Source organism: Silurus aristotelis (assembly GCF_946808225.1).
Source record: "Silurus aristotelis genome assembly, chromosome: 26".
Taxonomy (NCBI): Eukaryota; Metazoa; Chordata; class Actinopteri; order Siluriformes; family Siluridae; genus Silurus; species Silurus aristotelis.
In genome coordinates this window covers 9141345-9159730 of record NC_139599.1, presented here as the reverse complement: position 1 = coordinate 9159730, position 18386 = coordinate 9141345, and the positions used below count along the sequence as shown (strand labels likewise).

At 35.6% G+C, this 18386-nt stretch overlaps 1 protein-coding gene across 1 annotated transcript in view; it reads right to left on the bottom strand.

Annotated features, from left to right (window-relative positions):
* Positions 1 to 18386, bottom strand: part of usp2b (ubiquitin specific peptidase 2b) — a 47265-nt gene that overhangs the window by 28544 nt on the left and 335 nt on the right. The window contains exon 2 of the mRNA XM_083531913.1: positions 15895 to 16462. Coding sequence (XP_083388039.1) covers positions 15895 to 16413 — 519 coding nt within the window. The 5' untranslated portion in view covers positions 16414 to 16462. The remainder of the gene's footprint in view (positions 1 to 15894; positions 16463 to 18386) is intronic.

Here is an 18386-nt window from a genome sequence, read left to right as displayed (position 1 = left end):
TAGAATTGCGTACAAAAACAGTATGCTCAGCTACAGACAGGCACTAAATGCTGCTAGGCCCAAGACCTGATCAAAATCATAGAAAACAACCTTAAACAAAAGGAACAAGGTTCCTTTTTAGTACAATGGATAGATTAACAACAAATCAGATATCTGAAAAGAGTATTTCATCACAGTTTAGTAGTGAGGACTTTATTAATTTCTTCACTGAAAAAATTGAAGGTTTAAGAGACACAATCATGGAGGTCCAACCTCTGACAGCATCTTGTAATCCAGTCGCACCTAAAACTCCACAACTACAATTACAATGCTTTACAAGTATAGGACATCACCAAAGCCAAATCATCAACATGTCTGTTAGATCCCATTCCAACTTATTTACTGAAAGAAGCACAAATTTCTATTATTGAATTCTGATAAGACAGATGTATTGCTCATCGGCCAGAAAAACAGTGCACAAACGCTCCAGCAATTCAACTTGATTTAGAGCGATGTACTGTCACTTCTAGTTCAACAGTAAAAAACCTGGGAGTTATTTTAGACAGCAGCATGTCTTTTGAAAATCATATCACCCATATAACCAAGCTTCTTCCACCTTAGAAATATTAGAAAGCTAAGAAACATGTTGTCTATTTCTGATCATTTCTGCTAGTCCATGCATTCATGACCTCCAGACTGGACTATTGTAATGCATTACTAGGTGGATGTCCTAGCTACAACAAGCTGAACAACAAGATGAACAAGCTACAATTAGTCCAGAATCCAGCAGCCAGAGTTCTCACCAGGTTGATAAAATATGACCATATAACCCCAATCTTATCATCCCTACACTGGCTACCTGTTAAGTTTCGAATCGACTACAAGCTATTGCTACTTACCAACAAGGCCCTAAATGGTTTGGCTCCCATGTATCTATCCAGTCTTCTAACATGCTACAATTCATCACGCTCTTTGAGCTATCAAAACTGGACTTCTAGTAGTTCCTAGAATAGCAAAGTCCACTTAAGGTGCTTCCCTCAAATTTAGCTCTTAAACTTTGGAATAGCTTTGATGACAGTGTTCGGAGCTCGGACACACTCTTCCAGTTTAAGCACAGATTAAAGACGTATCTTTTTAGCAACCGCTACACATAACACATATAATATATAAAAACAGCAGTTACGCTAATTTCTCTCCACTGCTTCTCTTCCATTAACCATCCCAAGGCATCCCGAGATTGCACCAACTCCAGTTGTGTCCCACCTCATGAAGATTACAGACATTCAAAGAGTAGATGCCATTTGGATCCCACTTCATGTAGAGTTTGGACATTAGACTTCTTTGAACGTTTAAAGGCTCTGGCATGAAGGAGTTGGTGTTGGATCTATTATAATCTTAGATGTTAAGCTATTATATGAGTTGCTCACTAGGTCCTGGTTCCAAAATGTCAACTGACTGTATAAGACTGTAGAAAGGACATTATTCATAATCACACATTTATGGTAGTTCTCACTGTCCGGTGTTATAAATTGTTTTTAAAATGTATATTCCACTCTTGATATCACCCAAATTATAATGGTTTCCCATTTTGAATCTGGTTCCTCTCAGGGTTTCTTTCTGATACCATCTAGGGAGTTTTTTCTTGCTCATCTGAGATAAAAACACATAATTTTCTAGATATAAACTTGAACTTGAACATTGTACACGGTGTCCCAACCTTTTTTTCACAAAGCAAATACCACATAGCCAGTTCTATGAGGAAAATAATCAAAGCTCAGGTACAAACACAAATTATTTGTGCATTTGGATGCTGCAGTGATTGCCAGCTGCATTTATTGCCCCTGTTCCCTATCTTACAAAAATACTTTTCTATTCTTGCTTTTGCATTCATTTACAGAGAAGTGTGAAAAAGGCCCAATACAAAAAGAACAGGAAACACAGACCATGAGGATACTGAAAGTCCAGGAAGAACATATAGGTAGAAAATGTGTAGTGTTTGAAGCATGATGTAAAAAGAATTTGGGTTGATGTGATAGCAGATGATGTTAGGAACAGGAATGAGGAAACCAAATTTTATTGTGAATGCAAACGTAACCATTTGCATTTCTTATTTAAAGAAATAAAAAATATAAAATAAGGATATATGCCACTAAGGACTTGTGTTTGTTCTAAGGTTTTAAGTTATAGCTGATATATAGATTATAGAAACAGAGTGTTAGAAAAACAGTGGGAGAGAGATAGACAGATCATGAATCAGACTGTCCTTTTGACGTCAGACTTATTAAAACATAAACACATACTAAATCAGGGGGAGTCAAAAACAGTGGTGTCTTGGTACATTGTTGTGCTGGGAATGCTTGTCACTTTAAATACATAGTGTTTGGTTTGAAATAAAATCCATTGTTGGGTTCTACAGTTGGGGTCTTAAACACTGAGCTTAATCTGGTAGAGTGTGCTTAGACAAAAAAGTGTCTAAACAATGTAAATGAAATAGTTATGCTTTTCATATTTGATGAAAAATGGTAATGTGTTATTGATTACATCATGTCCTAATGCAATAATTTCCAGCTTTTCCGCCCTTATCTGAAAACCACTACTTTATTGTCTAAACAGACACTATGTTCACGACAACATCCTGAACGACTTAGATCACCAAACACAGGGGTAACAAAACAAGAGAACACATCCTTTGGGTTATTTATGTGGGATCTAATCATTCATTAATTGTGACACCTTTACTTCTGCATGCCATATATGGTATTGTTCTGGCATTTAACTTAATAGTACATAGAATTATGAGAAATTGGAAAAATGCAAAGGTTACCAGATGCAAATGGCAATGTGTTATACACTTCTGAGGAAGTGATTAAAAGGCAGCCAGCACCATACAATTAGCTCATCTAATTGTATTTAAGAAAACTAGGCTTCAAACAACAATTTAGCAGGACAGATGTTCCGATATGATGAAATATGTAGTCAAATTGAGAAAAGAACAGAGTAAAAAGAACACGTTTTGCTTATCTAGTTGTCAGAGACCTACTGATACATTTACAGGGGTATTATTTTTGGATGCTAATATTCAGTAATATATTAATCTTGCATAGCAACTGAAAACAAAATGTTCTAAATGCACATTGAAAACCTTGAATTCTTAATAAATGAATGCAGTTGTACTCACATATTGCATGTGTCTTTAATGGAATACTATCATATTCCAGGAAATATTAAGCATGTAAATGCAGCCTTAAAGACCACTTTGATGACTACAGTCATTCATGCTGTGCAGATATAAAAGTCAGTGAAATACAGTCACATTATTTGTGTGCTCCCTTAAGGTGTGACTAATGAAGTTCAAGGAAATATCTGCTCAAATGCTGAGGATTGTTTTTAACTTATGTGTCATATGAAGACCAGGGCTTTTCAACTCTGCTTTTCATATTCTAAAGCCAAAAACTGTAAGCAGACAAACCCACAAAAGGCAGTAATTTGGTGTCCATAAGTTTGAACCTTCAGGAAGTCTTGACTACAAAGCATTTGCTTCCAACTATTAAAATATTCTTAACATTCTTAAAGATCCTTAAATGTAATATGTAAAGTGATTTTTACTTATGAGGAAAAAAATACAGTATCTATAAGATTATATGGTATACAATAAGGCAGAAAGCATTGAGTTTTTCATTTCTGCTTAAATTAGAAGCTAATGAGTTGTAACAATGCCTGAGATGTATTTCTAGCAACCAAGGGCAGGCCATCTAAAATTGGGAAAAGTCATTTTAGCATCATAATTACTGAAGTACTGCAAACATAGTCTGTAATGGAAACATCATTATTATGGCATCAGGAAATACTGCTGCTTCTAAAAAAACAATATCCATTTTCTGAAATTACAAAACCTTAGATTTTAAAGAGTCCCTATAATATATTATATAGTATAGAAGCTTGGTTATGTCCAAATGCAATATTCGGTGACCTTGAGTTAGACCTGTTCATGTTCTTAAAGACCTGACAAGTTGAAGATAAGATTGAAATTGAGACAATGATAAGATTATTACCCGCCCAGCATCATGCATGGTACACGTGCTATCTGCCTGTGCAGTCCTGCTCCACAGTACACACAGGCACCTGTAAACTGGCTTTTTGACATTGGTAGATGTACTGTAGGAATGGTATGGTAGGAATGTAGAACAAGGTGAATACCACAAACTCTTCGTCATGGGACCTGTTCTTCGCCTGACCACCATGTCAGCTTATTCAATCTAAGCCAATCAGAGCCTTGACAACTTGCTATGGGTAATACTTATAGCATAAAACAAGCATGTGTTAAAAGAAATCACAAGACAAGCTTCACATTATTTGTAGAAGCTGCCTTCCTCAAATCTCAGAGCAATCTCTGACAGTGACGTAGCAGAGTGTAAACCCACTGACTTATGGCTTTTTCCTCTCACAGCTTGTCTAATGGACCAGTGAATGGATGAAGTGAGAGAGAATGAAGCCTGTAGTGTAAACCGTTCAAGAAAAGGCCTCTAGATGAGTTGTGTTGATGCTACTGAAGTCGTGAATGCCAGTATCAATAGTGCACATGCTTTTTGAGATTAGGTAAGGCTGAAAATGTAATATATTGGGGCTGTATTATCATTATAGGGTTATTATCATTAATAGTGCAAGCAGTAATCTGCATGAAAAATACACTGGATTTGCAGTTTTGGGGGAAAAAAACATCTTAATAAACTTTAATATTTCTTGCCTTATTTACAACCGAATGTCCAAAATATTATTGTATTTTTATGTGTGCATATTAGATATGAGACAGAACAACATCTCAGATACTGTGATACAAATTACATAAAACTAAAGTAATTTGCTAGTTATAATGTCTGTCACAATAATTCAGTTTCATATTCATTATGAGCTCTACCTCTACTAACGCAACACATGTGGTAGTGCCAGAAGCAGCAGCATACAGAGCATAGCGTTTGAGAGTTGGAAACTACTGGCTTCGAAGCATGCTTATGTAACAGTTAAAAAAAAAAAAGTTTCTGACACAAACCCAAGACATGCAGGTTTGTTTTATTTGACCCTGGAACTTAACTGGACAAAATGATACTGAAACTTTACTTGATAGAAGTTACACTAGAATTTATATCTATTCAGAAGCAGCGTTTTGTGCTGCCAGTAACATAACCAAAAATGTATCTCAGAAGAATGAGAAACGTACAAAATGTAATTAGGGCTTGTTGTTAGTGCTATTAATCCATGGAGATGTGATCTCTCTGGAGAACATTCTAGAGAACTACCTAAACTGGTGTAGTTCCAGACAACCAACTATCATTCTCTCTTCAGATGGCTATCCTGACTTAGACATCCAGTTTTACATCAGGTGGATCCATTATTTTTTTTTCCCCAGGGAAGTCACTCAGGTGTTTGTTCTTAACCTTAGTAAGGTGATAAATCCTGATTAATTCATTGGCAACAAAAAAAATTCTGTTGGCTTTTAAGATCTCGATATATTTAAAATACTGATAATGATTCAGCAATGACAAAAGTTCTCAAATACTTTAAAGTAAATGTCCATTTATCACTTATCACATTCAATCATTCATTTCCTTTATTCAATAATCCACAATTTTGCTAAAACCGAATTATCTTAAAATAATCCTTATTTAAGGTATTATCTAAGCTCTAAATACCCACCAACTTAAACTTTAAGAATTTAGTGCCCCTCCAATAAGACACTGCAAGTTTTATGAGCCTGCCTTCCTCCAATCAGCTGTATGTCTGTAAAGTTTATGCCTATAATAAAGTCTGCTGGCATGATTAGATTGAACCAGAGAAATGCTGAGATAGGACAATTTCATCTTAAAGCATTAGACCTTCAGACCTTTAAAACATAGTTTAATACATAAATAAGGATTTCACTGCATTGTAATAATAATTCTTCTTCATAGATAAATGTCTTCAGATAACCTGTGAGGTCTAAAGCTCATCAAACTAAGTCACTACTAAAGTCACTACAAAATAATGTCTAATTGAATAGATTGGTTATGACAGGGCAGGGTGCATCATAGCTGAACCCTCGACTATATAATACACAGTGACATCTTCATTTGTCATAAAACACTTGAAGATTATTTGTAATGAGCACACACACCAATAGCACTATTAGCAATGGAGACTTTGCCAGAGAATAATTTCTGGAGTGACAAAGTAACTTAGGAATGTAGACGACAGAGGGTGTTTTTTTAAGAATTAGCACCTGGCGCAATTCAAAGGATAGGTTCCACTTTATTCCATTGCTTTGTCTGCCGTTAAATATTGGTGTGTGTGTGTGTGTATGTAAATTGTGTTAATAAGCATACTGACATACCTATACACAAACAAAACAAACCCTTATTACATTCAATTTTCAGTACTGACTCATGAGTTCAGCTCATTTATAAGGAATGCGGAACAGCACCTACAATCCTTCAACTTTTTCCTAAGATTCTTTATCTCCATGGCACATCTACAAACAGTAATAATAAAATTTTACATTGTTAGCAACCTAACATGTCAACCTTCAGGTGAACCAGCTCTTCAGAGTTGTCTTTTTATCAGGGTCTCCACCCTTATGAGTTCTAGTTGAGGCTTGTGTTGTAAACATTGTTGTGGAAACTATACATGTCGTGAGTCCGACTTATTTTGTAGAATCTTAGTGTTCAAAGTGTTCAAAAATATGTGCTCTAAAAGTGTTCTAAAATATGCTCTAAAAGTGTTCTAAAATATGTGCTATTGGTACACTTTCCAAAAAAGCATTAATAAGCAAAACATACAGGATTTCTTTGTACTTCTTTGGCCTTCCGGATGACAAATGACTCATTTGCCCTAAGTGTACTTAGAAAGAATATATTAATTCATAGCATATGGAACTGCAAAAACGTACTAAATATTGACCATAAAAAAACTAATGAAAATTAAAGCCCAACCAAGCTATAGAAAATATTTAAATTATTTATACTATGATTTACTTGGTTGTTTATTTATTAATTAATGTATTTATTTATTAGCTCTTCATAGACTTTATTCCTTTTCTCTGTGTGATAAGCATATAACTGTATGTTAAACTATGTATCTCTTAGTCTTGAATCATGTATATCACTGTCTGATCCATTTGAAGCTATTTTTTAAACTAGATTCCATCCAATTTAGTAGTACATAAAAAAATCTGTATTTTGCCCTCACCCTCTATGGGTGCTTGTTTGGCAGACAGTTAACAGACTCCTCCACTAAGACTTACATTATGACAAGTTATTTCCAAAAATTCTATTCTGAACTGTCTCTGTAATACTAAAACATAAAACAAAGATCATGCTCTAAATCACTTGCCGGAATTTCAATATTAAATAGACAGTCAGCAGTGATGTTATTTAAGAGTTTATTATACATAGAACTAAACATTCTGGCATTAGTTAGTTACTGTAGTAACCACAGTGGGCAACGAAACAAACAGCAACACACAAATGCAGTCAATTGCTCACATTAAAAATGTCCTTAGATTGCATAAGGAAAACGTGGAGAATTACGAAAGCACACTGCATGACATGTTATGTCATACACTTTTGATAGGATGGATGTTAAAGAAAGCTCAATAAATGCAGTGCTGCAGATGCCATTATATGAAGGCCAATATTTGCTATATTCACATATATAATTCACACTATTTATTTCAACCTGCACTAGGGTTTTCATAATTTCTGGTTTATTCTGGTGTCATAAAATTACTGTATACTAAGTATGACTTGTGGTAACCTGCCTGCCAACAATAGAAATCCCATTGAATAGTAGTAAGAATCTAGTTTCTGAAAGTTATATAATACTGCATATTTCATAACACACACACACACACACACACACACACACACAAAAAAAAAAAAAAAAAAAATGAGATACACAAATTGGACACTGCAGTCTGCAGAGTGGATCCTTTGTAAACAAGTGTACAACACAACAGTTCACGATGTGTTCACTGATGATATTATTCAGTGAGAAAGACTCAAAGTAAACTGTAAATGTCTTGACATTATGCTCTGTTGTAACATGCAGTCGACAAAAGAGTGGGCACAAAGAATGACGAAGAATCAAATGTGATGTAACTTACTGAGCTGAAGAGTAAATATTAAATGTCCAAAGGACTAACAATCATTTAGCAGAGATGTCTCAGTAAAAGAAAATGTGCTGTAAAAGATTACAGTTATATAAGAGATTTTAGACGTCTTTACAAAGACCACCAGAATCAAGCTGTCTTTTTCTTGCCTGTGTTGTTTTTGACTGGAGTCCAAGAAGACCATATCTTAAAAATGTTATAAATGTATGAACTGGCTGTACTGATACTGACTTCTAGTATCAGTATGGCCAGTTCCAGAATTTGTGATAACCACAGTACATTTATATGTAAGTAGCGCAGTTCTTTATTGATAAGTAATTTACAGATGATTAATGTTTATTTTGCTATAAAAATCACTCAGTCATCTTGACATATTGATCTATTTTTACTTTGGGTCCACAATGCCTTTTCTCTTACTGCTTACAGTGATGCAGCAGCGCTTTAGTGCTTTAGTCTGTCCAGCTCTTACAACTTCTTATCTGTACAGTCTGGAACTTTGAGTCCAGTCTTTGCTTTATCATCACTGCTTCTACATTCAATCATTAATATGAGAGTGAGTGAGAAAAGAAGCTCTTGTTTTTTTAGCAGTTAACCAGTAAATCTGAGGGTTACTACTCATCTTTATTTTCACTATTCTTCTGTTAAAAGAATCTGAATGTGCTAGCAATGTCCTACCCGAACTGCTAAACACAGTAATATTTCAAATTTAACACATTTAAATGCTCTTGAAAGCTTTTCAATGCTTCAGAAATTTGTATACAACTAAAAAAGTAGGATGCCTTTTACATAACATCCCTTATAATCCATGGGTCAAATTTCCCATCCTGTTTAAACAGTGGTCTGGCCAGTGGTCTGATTAGAGATTTATTTCCACATTACTGCAGAACACATAATCTCCACAATCCCAGATTCTGGAAACAAGGCACTTTTACTGCAGACTAAATCCACAGTGGATTTGTCTGTAAATTTCAAGAGTGAATTTAAATCCATACTCAAATAAAATAGTAGAAAAAGTTTGCATCAGTGTCATACAATATCACTCGTAATATAACAAACTGTGTAATTTAATACATATTATATTATTCTCTTATTCAACAAGCAATTAAGATGCATCCATGTGAAAGGTTCTAATACCTTCACAGACTGGTGATGAAGTGTAGAAGTGTTGCTCAACATCATCATTAAGCACTTTAAAAGCATTAGGTAGCGATAACTGATTAAATCATTAACTAATGTGGCTAATGTGTAAAGAAATATCTGATAAGGCTACAATAATGGATAGTACATGATACTGAATACCATAGATTAAATCCTCCTTTGCCATTTTCAGGAATTTCAGAAAAGAAATCAATATCAAAATCTGGGTTTTGAGATATTCAGTCAGAGCCTGTGATGTTGACTCCTGTGAGGTTGACTCTCCTGCCACTAATCCAGGTTGAAATTGAAGTCTGACACTGTACAATTCTCTCTACATTCTTTAAAAGCCTGTAAGACATTATCTTTGCCCAGTTGAAACTGTTTGCATAAAATAGTTTTGAATTTGTTCGGCTAATTAAATAATCTTTTGTTTTGTTTACTTACAATAATTATAAATATACACAAGTATATATAATCTAAAATCTATTTACATGTATTATATGTATACTTCTTATCTGTTCAGGTAGAATCATTAGGCTCCTACAGCAGTGTGTTGTAACAGATGTTTTGTTTTTTTTTGTCTGAGGCATTAAACAAACACTGCCCTCTAGTGAAACCTGGGCTGTGATGTGCATCAACACAAAATGTGCTCTTTTATTGTAAAATGTTTTCAAGTGCTGGGAGTTTGTTCTTTTCCAGAGTAGCCTTTTTTTTTTAAGTAGCCACTGAACATATTGTAACAATACTGAAAACTACTGAAGCTTTACATTTTGTGTAAGTAAGGGACATTGTGTTTCTGCCAAGTTTGAATGATTACAGGGGAACAGTCACTACTTTGGACTTGATTAAAAGAGTAGTGTTTCTAAGTGTTTCACTTAGAAACACTACCACAAACATTTCCAAAGGACTGTTTTATATTTTCTAATTCAAGGTTTTCTTATTTTTTCTTAATTAAAAGAATAGAATGACAGTAAGGGCCTACATACTGTTTACATTCACTGTGCAAAATGTAAGACTTTACAATGTAGCTATATTTGTCTTCAAAACTCTTAAGTGATTAGCTAATAATTGTATGAAAATCCTATTGCACTTGCATTACTATACAGTATATATTTTTCCTATTCAGTAACATTTTTTAGTTTCCAAAAGCAAGATGGATGGGAGGATTTATCACAGAACACCACGTACACACATTCACACACTTGTTCTAGTCTACGGAAGGTTCAGAGCTACTGTGCTTATTGGGAAATTTTTGGACAGTAAAACAAAAGAAAGTGGAGAAAACTTGCAAAGATGTGATGAAAACATGTAAAGACATCCTACACATACAAAACAACCAATGCTTAGGATCACATTAGAGCCCATTGAGCTGTGAGGTGGCAATGCTAAAGCACAAAAGCTAAAAATATATTAATTATTAATTAATATTAATTAATATTAATTAATTAATATAAAAAGTAATGACTGTAATGCTGTGCATTAATTAACTTATGCTATAACCTAGTCTAGTTTCTAGTTTTATTCTAAACCGAGTTTAAATAGAGTTCCAGTTGACTAATAGACGTTAAATGCTTAAGTCTGCTTTCAAAATGTAAAAAAAATTTTTTTTTAAAGGTAGGAAACAAATGTTGCTTTTCATTTTTGCATATGTGTGGAATTTGATACTCATTATTGCAGTCCTGATCTTGAGAAATGTCGACAGAATTGCACTTTTCATTAGAATGAGCGACCTCTAGTGATCAGATTGTGCCATTACAAGTTTTACTGTACTGTGCCAAACCGAATTGTGCAAAGGTTTTTCCCAACATATTAACCCTAATAAAATGTACCCAGGTGTGCCAGTGCAATTATACGTTTTACACAAACATCATGACATAAAAAACACTAGTTTTTATGTCTGAGTTTGCATACGCATGTTTGTGCATGTAGAGTATGAGCGTAAGATTTATTATTGAAGGTTGAAGGCAGGGCACTGGGTGTTAATTAGGGTTTGGAAATTAAGTGTGCTTGTACGAAAGTGTGACCTGCATATGTGGAACTTCGATTTGCAAGTCCTAACTTGCTTCTAATTTCTTTTAGTTGTCTTCAAGCCAAATAAACTTAAAGCTCTCACACAAGAGGCTTTAATATAAAGGGAAAACTAGATCTGAAGTGCCATGTTATGCTAATTTACAGGATATAAAAATAAAAGTAAATTATATTTTTAATTACTTTGGGTTGTACAAAGTGAGTGATTTGTTCTTACAGTGTCTTTGTCTTTGAAACAGCATGACAGAGAATCAAACTTTGAGAGGTATAGTTAAATGAAGGCTTTCACAGCTGTTGAAAAAATACCCAGTAAATATAGTGGTGGGCCAAATCTAAAACTAAATCTGTTTTACTTTCTGAAACAAAATAAGCATTTTGAACCATATTTAAATGTATTCAGATACGTTTATTTAAATATTTTATCTGATCTGATTTGGACAGTTCACATGCACAAATCTGAGAATGTACAGTATGTCACATCAACACTGAAATCTCTGTCACATTACAATCCCTAAAATGCATTTCAGCATACGAAGAGAGCCATTGCAAACCACGACTGCCAACCTGCTTTGCATTCTAGAGATATGTCTCCCATGGCCTACAAAACCCAATTCTTCTGTAAAATTCTTCATGATCTCATACTGATCAAACACACCATGAAATCTCACCAGGAATCATGAAAACTGTGAAAATTCCCACACAAACCATCTGATCAGTGTATTCTTTTCTGACATTACGAAACCCTACATCCTGTGTGTCAGATTGGTTTATGGTATTTTGGTTTTTGGCTCAAGTGCCTTGCCTTCATCTGTTTGTATATCTTCTAACCCATGTCTTTTTATTTAGTTTCATGACTATAATCTTGCTTAATGCTTAGGATTTATTTTTTAAATAAACCATTCTAACCATTCTATAAAGCTGCCTGAAGTGTTCCATTACAATCTATCTACAAGTGTCTACACTGTAATACACAGCAGGAAGATACATATCAAATTGTAAAGGTGCCAATAATTATTACATTATTACGCATATAAATGTGGAATTCCATAAGAAATATTACGTTTAAAGTATTTACTAGAGGTGTAACATCACACAAAATTCACATTTCGGTACGCACTTCGGTTTTCAAGTCACAGTTTGGTTCCATTTCGGTACAGTTTGGGGGTAGAAATGCAAAACATAAAATTGGTTGTCATTTTTATTAACGCAGTTTTTTATTATTATTAACTTTTGTGATCAACATTTGAACAGTTCTATAACAATTGTAATACTAGCTTGGTTAAATAATATATATAAAAAATTTATAATATTCTATAAAAAACAAAAAAGAATAAATCATATTAATGCATACACATTTTTGTTGTATTGATTAAATAGAGTAATCAATTAAATTAGCACAAATGTAATGGATTTAATACATTTGTTATAGCCCATTTGGGTAATACAGATTCCTTTTAAGAGACATAAAACGCTAAAGAATCCATAGTGCTAGCATTAGCTGATGAGTAGCCATAGTGACACTGCACTCACGCTAGTTTCTTTTTATACCCCTGGCATTGTTGTGTATGTTTGCAAGCATTTATAATCTTATTTTTCTTTCAGCTGCTCCCATTTGGGGTCGCCACAGCGGATCATCCGTCTCCATACTACTCTGTCCTCTACATCTACCTCTTTCAAAACAATTACCTGCATGTGTTCCCCTCACCACATCCATAAACCTTCTCCTTGGCCTCCTCTTTCCCTCCTTCTTGGCGGCTCCATCCTCAGCATTCTCCTACCGATATACCCTATGTCCCTCCTCTGCACATGTCCAAACCATCTCAATCGCTCCTTCCTTATTTTGCCTCCAAAACATCCGACATGCACTGTCCCTCTAATAAATTTATTTCTAACTCTGTCTATCCTCGTTACTCCGAATGAAAATATTAACATCTTTAGCTCCACCTCCTGTCTTTTACTCAATGCCACTGTCTCTAAACTGAACAACATCTCAGGTCTCACCACAGTCCCATAAACTTTCCCTTTCACTCTTGCAGATACTCTTCTATCACAAATCACTCCTGCTATCACTCTTCTCCACCCACTCCGCCCTGCCTGCACTCATTTCTTCACTTCTCTAACACATTTTCCATTACTTTTCACTGTTGACCACAGGTACCTAAACTCCTCCAGCTTTACCACCTCTTCTCCCTGAAACCGCACCAGTCCACTGCCCTCCCTCTCATTCACACACTTTTTTTGTAAAAAAAAAAAAAAGCAACATCGTTTTAGAAAACCTTGTACCAAAAGATTTTGGTACGAATATGTGTACTGTTACACCCCTAGTATTTACACAATTTAAATAAATTTGTGAGATATCCACAGAATTAATTATAAAACAATATAAATTCTGAATGCTGTCCCAATTTAGATAAAGAAAGCTGTCCAGCCCACAGATTTGCCATGCCATCTAAAAATGTAAAACATTTTTATTTTATTTTATAGTTCGCAGCTTAGATCAGTGTCATGCTGGAAATTTTCACTGTATAGACAGATATCTGGCTCACTGGATCCAGTTCTCTTCAACAATTTTCTTTGTTGATTTGTATTTTGCTCTAGTCATGTTGCCCAGGTTTTCCAGTAACGTCTGCTAAAAAACAGACTAAGAAATATGCTATCACAGACAAGCTGGATCGTTGGAATGTTACCTAGCTGTTAAACTGTTTTTTTTTTACATGTGCTAAACACTTGGCTCCCCAGTACCAGCAGCACTCATGCAGCCCCAGACCATTATGCTACCACCGCCATGCTTGAGTGTAGGCAAGACACAATTTTCTTGGTTCTCCTCACCAGGGCGTCGCCACACATGCTGGACACCATTAGAGCCAAACAAGTTTATCTTAGCCTCATAAAATAACAGAACACTGTTCATGCTCTTGGACAGGTTATCTTCATAAAACTGTTTGTGGGCTTTTTTGTGAGCCAGCTTCAGTAGAGGCTTCCTTTCTAGATGATGGCCATGCAAACCGACTTGTTGCAGTGTGCAGCATATGGTCTGAGCACTGATAAGCAGACCTTCCAATTCTGCAAACTCTAAAGCAATGCTGCAGCACTCATGAATCTTTTTTCAAGCCAGCTTCTGTACCTAACGCAAAGAACAAGGACTCAACTTCTGTGATCGACCCTTGTGAGGCCTGTTCCGAGTGGAACCAGTCTCAGACAACCTCTGTATGACTAAGGCCCGGGTATGATGCCTGGTCAGGGAACCAACCCCAGCCATTAAGGTTGCACAAGCCAGTGCACTCTTAGTGCCAGTCCCAAGCCAGGATATATGTGGAGGGTTGCGTTAGGAAGGGCATCCAGCGTAAAAACATGTGCCAAATCGAACATGCGGATCATGAATACGGATGATCCGCTGTGGCGACCCCTAATGGGAGAAGCCGAAAGAAAGTTTTACTGATCTTCTTATAACCTAGGACATCTTTGTGGAGAGCAACACTTCAAATTCTCAAATCCTCAGAGTCTTTGCCATGAGGTGCCATGTTGAACATCCAGTGTTCAGTATGAGAGAATTTTACTCAAAGCATCAAATTCTAACTGTTCTAATACAAGATACACAAATTTGTATGGTCTGTCAAGCAGACAAAAACATGAACATGATGAATAGGACTTTGCATTATTAAGCGACGTACAGTTGTTATCACTTAGGGTGTACTCACTTTTGTTGCCAGTTATTTAGACAATAATGGCAGTATGTTGTTATTTTCAGAGGACAGTAAATCTGTGCTGCTATACAAGCTGCACATTGACTTCTCTAAAATATATTCAAGTAGGGCCAATCCTATCGATTATTTTAGTAATCGAGTATTATAACGATTATTCCATAGATAAATCGGATAAAAAGTACTTTTTCTTATTAAAAATCAATACTAAATAAGAGCGAGAAAATAAGAGAGGTCTCTTAAAATGAACAAGTAATTTGTTTTTCTTCTAATTGATAAATAAAACTCATTATTATTCTGACTCTGTGTTTGTTTATTAAATCTCGCAAAGTATCGCAATGTGGTTTTCATGTCTCCAGAAAAGCTGCTTGAAATTTTCCACGCACTAAATCCGTGTTTTTGGCAACAACGTGTTCTACTCGGCCACTGTGGAGGGACTTTTTTAAACGCGCTGTATATAAATAAAAATATATAAATCAATTTTCAAATTACTTAAAAAACCTAACCACACTGTACAGTGTTTTCTTTGTGTTTTAGTTTGAAATGATCCCAAACTTTCTGGCATTTTCTTTGGCCTGAATCTGTTTTCTCCCCATTTCTCTATTTTTTCATTCTGTAGCATCTTCTGTGTTAACTGTCCAGCATAGTCCAGAGTTCAGAAGGTGGTGCGTCAGTAATAATGGTTCATGGGAAACACAGTGCTCCGTGTGTAGATAAATGGACTAAACCAATCGTTGAGAATTAAATTAGAAATGCTGTACATGCACAAATGTACAAAGCGATCATGTTTTTTTGTGTGTTTATCTGGTTTATTTGAAAGAAAGCATAATTCAAGTGGTGTGAGTGTGAGAGATAGCATATTGAAACTATTTAGCCTAATTTGTTTAGGTCATATTTTCTAAATCTCACCTCTGAACTCCAGTAGAATGGTCCTGAGCAGTTGCCACATGCCCGACTGGAATTCTCCCCAAAAGAAACCGCCCTTAATGGTCCTTTCCCACCTTCAACGTGCCCACACAGCTCCACCATTGCCAGTTCCTGTGCCAGGTCCAACTGGTTCACTGCGCGGGGCCACCCTTGCGATGGGGACCGACGTCGTATCCTATTAGAATGTAGGATTTGACCTTTGACCTGCAAACGGCCTGAGCTCTCACTGCGGAACGTTTCATGAAGGCTAGCCCGGGGCACAGGTCGCCCTCGCTCGTTAGGGTGAGAGAGGGTTACTGGGGCTGGGCATGTGCTGGGAAAAAAGTAGCGTGATGTGGAGGGTGAATATCTGGAGGGCTGAGGATGACCTTGAGAGATAAAAGTCTGACTGTGCTCATATTGGTTATAGAGACCATAGTGATCATAGGGGTCATATAGGCGAAAAGGGCTGAGTAGAGTGGAGCCGGTTGTGTATTTAGGAGATGAGAAAACTGGAGACATGGTGAAAAGGTGGGTGGAGGAATTTAGCTTCACAGCAGAGTGATCCAAACTGTAAGAAAATAGCAAATATAGATAATTGCATGTAGAACTGGATAACCTTTATGTATCTCTACAGCTGGTACAAAACATATGCCATTTATTATGGTTATAGCAGTTCACTACAGTTTAAACAGGATGATTTTGGGCATGCTATATTTTATTCCTACATATAATAATACGACCACAAAATTATAGGGAATAAAACAAATGAGTCATTTTTGATCAGCTAAGCAAGACTATGTGATTATGAATTGATACCTGTATGAATTTATTTAGATATAACATCAATTAGCCTTATTATCTACAACCTATTCCTGCTAGATCATGAATGTAGCAGGTGACAAGTAAACAATTTTCACACATTTCCAAAGCATTCCGCTGGTTTTAAACTTAAAAGTACCACATTTAATGTACCTGTTCTGTGCAGAATTTTAACTGAAAAACTTTTATTTTTGTTTGACATATAAGTGAGTAGACTTACCAGCATGACTCTCATGAGCTTATATCATTCTTATATCATTATATCATTTTTTTCAAAGATTAAATGGCACGAGAAGACTCTTCTCTTATGCTGCTTTGCAAATGAGATCATTATTGGCTCTTCTTGAAGAAAATACATTTGAGTACCCACAAAGAATGATTAAAGACAGATGGTTAAAAGAAACATTTTATAATCAATATGAACAGCAAAGACGAATATAAAAAACATCTGCCGCAAGTCTAAGATTATTACAAGATTACTGAATATTTATCACCTACCGAAGAGCAACCAGAAGAGCTTTAAGGTGAAATAGCAGTGTAGTACAAGTCTGAAAGTGTACTGAACAATGCACTTTCAAATAAGATATTCCCTCTGTTGGCGTTTGATGATAGTGGTCAAAAGTCATAAGTTTCCATAGCATATTATTCTATTAAAAGCCATTTAGTGGGCCATAAGAGGCAGTAGTATTCGGGGGGGAAAAGACCACTCCCAAAGATTTTCATCATGGGATAAAAGTTATCAGTCCGAAGCAATTTAAGGTGGCAAAGTGGATGAAAAAAATATCAAAATTCCCAACAGAGCATACAAAACAAACAAAAATCCAGAGAAAAAAAGGAAACATTTCATAATTGTGAGCATTTTAAATAATAATAATAAAAATAAACTATAAGACCCTGCATGCATAAAACCCTTCTATAATGGGGCTCTAACTGTCCTCACAGTTGACCAGTCACATTCAGAATTAGGTCTGCAGGTAAATAGCATACACCCGTCATCAATGGAAGAGATTCTGATTAAAACCAGATTAAAGTCATCTGTTTGCTGTAGTATTGTTGCATGTATGTTTGGGGTTGTATTCTACTAAGTGCCCTGGGCCACAAAGAGCTGACTAAGAAACTGCAAGAGTGGTACAAAATTCCAAAGCCTAGATGTGTGAAGAGTTTATAGACTAATTCACAAAGACTTGATGCCATAATAAAGGCAAAAGGGCCTTCTTCAAAGGTGTGCAATCAAGCTGTGGTAGTTTTTTTATGTACATATATGTACACAGAAACTAGTTACGGAGCTGCTTCTCTTGTCTACTGAAATGATAAAAAACACTCCTTTAAATGCATTCAAACCACTAGCTTGACTGATGACTATGTATTTGTTAATAGTGCATTGGTGGTCTAGCCATTCTTTTCACACTTTCTCAGAAAATGTTTTAGAGCCAAATCAAAGAATATAGAAATAAATCAATGGAGTCTCTGCAATGAATACATCAATGCAGAAATCATATGTAACTACAGGAAAGGATGACAGTGTTGAAGGTTTACTTTCAATTGTTTTGAAAAACTCAATAAGGAATAATTTCTGTAAAGAGTCGCTGTTGCTTAGTAAGGGCTGTGTGAACAGGCACAGAGGCTGCAGTTGCTATAAACACCCGTAGGCTCGGAAGTTACAGCTGACGCTC